The sequence below is a fragment of the Pieris napi genome, chromosome 18, assembly GCF_905475465.1.
Source record: "Pieris napi chromosome 18, ilPieNapi1.2, whole genome shotgun sequence".
NCBI lineage: Eukaryota > Metazoa > Arthropoda > Insecta > Lepidoptera > Pieridae > Pieris > Pieris napi.
In genome coordinates this window covers 9,518,033-9,523,686 of record NC_062251.1, presented here as the reverse complement: position 1 = coordinate 9,523,686, position 5,654 = coordinate 9,518,033, and the positions used below count along the sequence as shown (strand labels likewise).

The 5,654-nt window shown below is 31.1% G+C and overlaps 1 protein-coding gene across 1 annotated transcript; it reads left to right on the top strand.

The window, feature by feature from the left end:
- Nucleotides 1–2,030: 2,030 nt before the first annotated feature.
- Nucleotides 2,031–4,490, top strand: LOC125058764 (BRCA1-associated RING domain protein 1-like). The gene is made up of 2 exons (XM_047662919.1): nucleotides 2,031–3,670; nucleotides 4,330–4,490. Exon 1 carries the CDS (start codon nucleotides 2,145–2,147, stop codon nucleotides 3,660–3,662), a length of 1,518 nt encoding a protein of 505 aa, XP_047518875.1. The 5' UTR covers nucleotides 2,031–2,144; the 3' UTR covers nucleotides 3,663–3,670; nucleotides 4,330–4,490.
- Nucleotides 4,491–5,654: the final 1,164 nt, after the last annotated feature.

Sequence of the window (5,654 nt, the reverse complement as noted above, 5' to 3'; positions counted from 1 at the left end):
TTATAAATTTGTTTTATTTCTATAATAAAATCCATTGCTCAAACGTTTTATGCACTACTTCAGTGACTAAACATAAGTTATTCGTTATATGTTTAATACAAGTTCCTTAATTACAACAATTTAAAGCCTTTTTATTTTGGTAAAAAAGCTTTAAATTGTTGTATATAAACAATACAATTTTCAAATTAAAATTACTTTTGGACTTAATATTACCAAAATACATATATAAATTCATAAATATTTAATGTATAAATTCGCGTCAGGGAAGTCCACAAGTATATTTTTAGGAATAAAACTAAAATGCACAAGCTTCTTGGTTTACAACCTAGTAAAGTGAACAATAATCTTCATTAATATCCTATTATATTGATAAAACAAGGGTTACTCTACTTCCAGTGTTTACATGATAGAAAAATAACAAATTGCATTACAAATAACTAAAGTGCCAGAGCCATAAAGAAAAAAAAAAGGTTAAGGTTAAGCTTCTGTGACTTCCACAGCTACCACTCTCTACCCACTAACATTAGTTAAAATAAAGTAAAGCTTTCAGAAGTTAAGGCGAGTAAGGATAAGATTAATATTGGGATTGAGAGTACAATTCAGAAACGAGATAAAGCATGACCTTTGACTTCCATATGTCAAAGATCATTTACATTTCACAACCATTTCCTCACTAAAAACTTCTAAGTATAGTGCTTTTCATGAAAGAAGTCCCGCGGTGATTTTTGGAACTAAATTTGACAGGTTGGCAATGTTGTCATTCGTCGATGTTATCAAGTTCGTTTGTTGAAGTAGACTTTTGTGAATTTTTAACTAGCTTAGTGCATTTTAAAGATTGATTACAATGCCAAAAGTTGTAAAAAGTTCGGCTCGAGAAATGTTATTAAATGTGAAAGAGTTCTGTGAAGGGGAACATAAGAATCAAGGTGTTTTAATACCACTAAACAATGTTCGGAAGAGAGTTGCCGCCATAACAGGTACTTTTAGAGTAAATGCCATTTAAAATTATTAAATGGCATTTAATAATTTTTTGCTGTATTGATGGGATTTTTATGATATAAATTCGTTTTTGCGACAAAATTGAACAAATACTTAACGTGATGAAACTAGGTAACTGAAATTAAAACATATATTACATATTACATAAGCATTATCAACTGAAAGTTATTATTATTTTTAATTGTTCATAGTTTAATTGCAGGTGTGTCAGAGAAAACTGTAACAAGAATTACAAACGAAGGTATAACAGCGGCGTGTACTTCGAAAAAAATTGTAACCTAAGAATTATGCAATAAAACTCCGAATAAAACATTGTATTGCTTTTCTTTACCCTATTTTCTCATATTTTCCCTGTAAGTAGGTAGAACACCGCTAATATAAGTAAATAAAAATATACTTTTTACATAACAGAAATATTGTTTTATCGAAGTATGCAGAAAATAATATTATTTGATAAATTACATCTGCTAAATGTGAATAAAATAGGTAATTTTTTTACTCATAAATGGCAACATTACGTTATGCGATTGCAGCGCCGCGTCTGAGGGACTTCTTTCATGAAAAGGACTATAAATACGTATTTAAAATTAACAAAAACATAACATGACAATTGACATAATTTTTTCTTTAGTTTTTATTCTATTAATGCTCAAAAAGAGGATTTTTTAACTTCTTCAGCAATCAGAGCACTTTTAAAATCGAGAGTTGGCAACTCCTCACGAGTCACGACTCACGATTGAAACTTGAAACTTAGGGGCGTCATAGCCTAGCGGTTTTATTAAGTGGCAGCTAGGTGAGGGGTACCGGGTTCGATTCCCGGTTCGAGGGCAAGTTTTAATTTAATTTAAATTTGTTCTCGGCCTTTGGGAGGGTAGTGCGGTACCGGGCGAGTGCCTAAACCGTACATGGAGGACACGGTCGAATTTCTAAAGACAAGCACGAATTATAAAAAAATCCTATACTTGACGCTGGCTAATGCACAAATCGTGCCAGAGCCATATAAAAAAAAAAAAAAAAAACTTGAAACTTGAAAGTTGACTTAATTTGTAAACTTTATAGCTCAACGATCCCGCAATTTTTAATATTTAATTAATAGTACATAAATATATTAAAAATTATATTTTTCTTATAAAATAAATAAGAAAATGTCAACTGATAAGTTATTTAACTTTTTAAAAGCCGTAGAGACGGTTAAAAAAGACTATACATGTGGACATTGCAAAGAAATGTGCGTAAAACCTGTTACACTTAGCTCTTGTTTTCATATGATTTGTTCAAATCACTTTCGAGACTTAAAACTCTGTCCGACATGCAAGATTCCGCTTGATGGTTGTATTACATATGTAGACGAACAATTGGAAACATGTGTTGAATCTATTAAGGAACTTAATAAATTGTGTAAAGATTTGAGACCAACCAATATAGAAGCGTCTAAACCGGCAAAAACTTCAAAGAGTAATAAAAAATCTGAATCAGGTCAGGAAAATAAACAGAAAGTTTTAAAATCAGATAAAAACACCTCTTTATTATCCAATACAAATACTAAAGGTATTGAGAAAAAGAATAGTAAAGGCGAAACTGTTCTTCATGTAGCGTGCAGACAAGGCAAAGTTGACAGAGCTTTGGACTTGCTAAATATGGGGGCCAATTCCAATACAAAAGACAATGCTGGTTGGACACCACTCCATGAAGTCGTACAAAATGGCAATTTAGAATTAGTCAGACTTCTGTTGCAATTTAACACCCTTATAGATGTTCCAGGGCCGAATAATGAGACACCTCTTCATGAAGCTATTAGGTATAGTCATGTAGATATTGCTACAGAATTAGTTAAGAATGGTGCGGACCTAGAAGCACGAAATTGTAAAGGGGAAACCCCATTACAGTTAGCCACAGAAGAAATAAAATCTATTTTATTAGAAGCTGCTGAGGATTTACAGCAAACACAAGGTGTTAATATTACACATATTGCAAATATACATTCCGAATTAGATTTTGAAGACATAAGAGTATTTTGTTTATCTCATGTTCGGTCCGTTTCAAACAAGTTGAAGCTATTAGCTAAGAGTCATTATAATTTACATCTAGAAGCAAAATTTACAAAGAAAGTAACTCATTTAGTAACAGATGAAGAGGATGGTGTCTGTGTACCCAGTATAGATATATTACAAGGGATTGTATATGGTGTTTGGATTTTATCAAGCCAATGGGTAAACAAATCAACCGAGGACCTTTTGGAACACTTTGAAGAGTATGAAGTAAAGGGTATTGGCAATAAGTTATATAGAGGCCCTAAAATTTCCAGATACAACAAATACAAACAGTTGCCGGGCCTCTTTGACGGCTGCCATTTCTATTTACACAATTTTACAACCTCATATGAACTCTCCAAAACTCTTGTATTGACAAAAGCAACTTTATCCAAATTGATAACAGATGCTAGTGGCATTGTATTACGGCGTGTACCTAATCCAGAATTAATTCCGGATTCTGAAAAACTAATTCCATATCATGCTAAGAAGGGTGGTAAATTGGAGATATGCTCACATTACATTATATTCAAAGATACCTATCAACCAATGTACAATATGGCACACATCAAAGCCTTACCTCTCGGATGGCTCATAGAATGTATTGAAAAATATGAATTATGTGATCCATGAGGTTTAAGGTGAGACAATATTTCATTAAATCATTACATAGTTCTCTAATCTACACTCAAAAACTTCAAGAGTCTAGGCTAACAAAAAAGATTGGAGTTTAGTTTTTAGGAAATTTTATTATTTAATATAATTTAGTTTTTATATTTTAGTTTATAATTTGAATAAGAATTGTTTTTGAATTTGATTTGTACTATGTTTATATGAATAGAATGTTAAATGTGCCTAATTTATAACATATTGCCTGTGATATATTATGCTTTAATGTATGCAAGTACTCATTAACTCAAATAATCATACTCTAAAAAACAAGTTATATAAATAGTGTAGTGTTTAACTGTTGCAGAAGTTAAACTTTTTTGGTACATTAACTTTAGTTAGTTATTAATTGCAAAAATTAGTACATCAATATTCTTTGAAACCTTATACTGTTATATTTATTATATTAATTGATAAAAAAAATATTTTGTATAAATCAATACAATAAAATTGTTTAAATTAATATGATTTTTTCAGAATTATCTGATTTATTCCTGAGTAATATTTGTTCCTTTATCTCTAAAAAGTTTTACTATAGGAAATTTCTGTGTTTAATTCTTTATTAATAATACAAATCCCATTTTCATGATAAACTATTATTATGTGTTTACTGACAATCATGTGTCTGCAGTCTTGGAGAAATTATGCCGCCCGTTGAAAAGAGTTCAAAGCAGAAGTGCACTAATTACACTTTCCAGAAGCCTATTCCAGTAAGCCGCTACTCGAACTGGACTTGCATTATATTGAGAGTGTTATGTAGAAAGGAATATATTAAAATATTAGTTAAGTTGGTTTCAGTTTATTCATAACCAAGATTAATATTTAACAATACAATTATACTAGCTATCGCCTGTGTGGATTGTGGAGGAAGGTGCTGTTCTTCCTCCAACCTAAAGGGAAGATCCTCAACCAGTCTTACAACTAACTGATCCGAAAGCCTCAGTGTCTAAGGTTGAAAACTTGTACATATCATTGATTACAGGAGTTTTGTGTCCTCTTCAACAATAATTATATTACTGTTAATTTATAAAACTCTTTAATATGTTAATTTATTTAGGGTCTGTTTCACAATGTATGGATAAAGTACCAAATAGCTATGCAACACATAAATTATTTGGAAGATAAATTGTGCTATTTGACACTTCATCGGACTCATAACTTATGATGGACTTTATGTGACAAGTAGCGCTATCTGACAGTCGTGAAACTCAACAATAGTGTTTGTCCTACCAATAAGTAATAAATAGTTAATTTGGAACTTATGTAGAACTTATCCGTACATTGTGAAACAGACCCTAAGAGTTTTATAATTTAACAGAAACTTAAAACCTACTGCAGTTTTTGAATTTATCTCATAACAACAAAAAAGATGCTCATTCGCACACACATTGCTTGCTTTGAAGACGCCTATCACTAGCGAGGTATGCGTCTAACAACATTTTGTGTATCAACGTTGTTGCTTCATCCTGAAAAGGTGTTTCTCTAGGATCGAAGCTAACCTTACTGTTATAAACGCCATCTACCGGACTATAAAAATGTGTGCGTGTACTAACACGTAAGTGAAAGTTCTTTATGACCTTATTTTTCGAAAAATGATCTACTATATGCAACTTTACAGAAATTGGTTAAATAAAGTTAAATTAGATAAAGTTTAACAAAAGGCTTTTATTATCATAGACATGAATACAAATTCAATTATTTAATTTTACCTTATTACTACTAAGATTATTACATAATTTCATTAATTGTAATAGAATTATTACTATCATTGTTATCGTTATTATATATTTTTGTTATTAATGGCTTCGATCGTGGTAGGGAAAAGAAAAAGATGGCGCGTAACCGAAAAATGTGACGGTAAATTTTTTTCCAACGCCGATAAAGAAGTTTGACTTCAAAAAGCAACATGGCGCGTAACAGAAACACGTGACGATTTGCTACAAAAATTCTCCCATA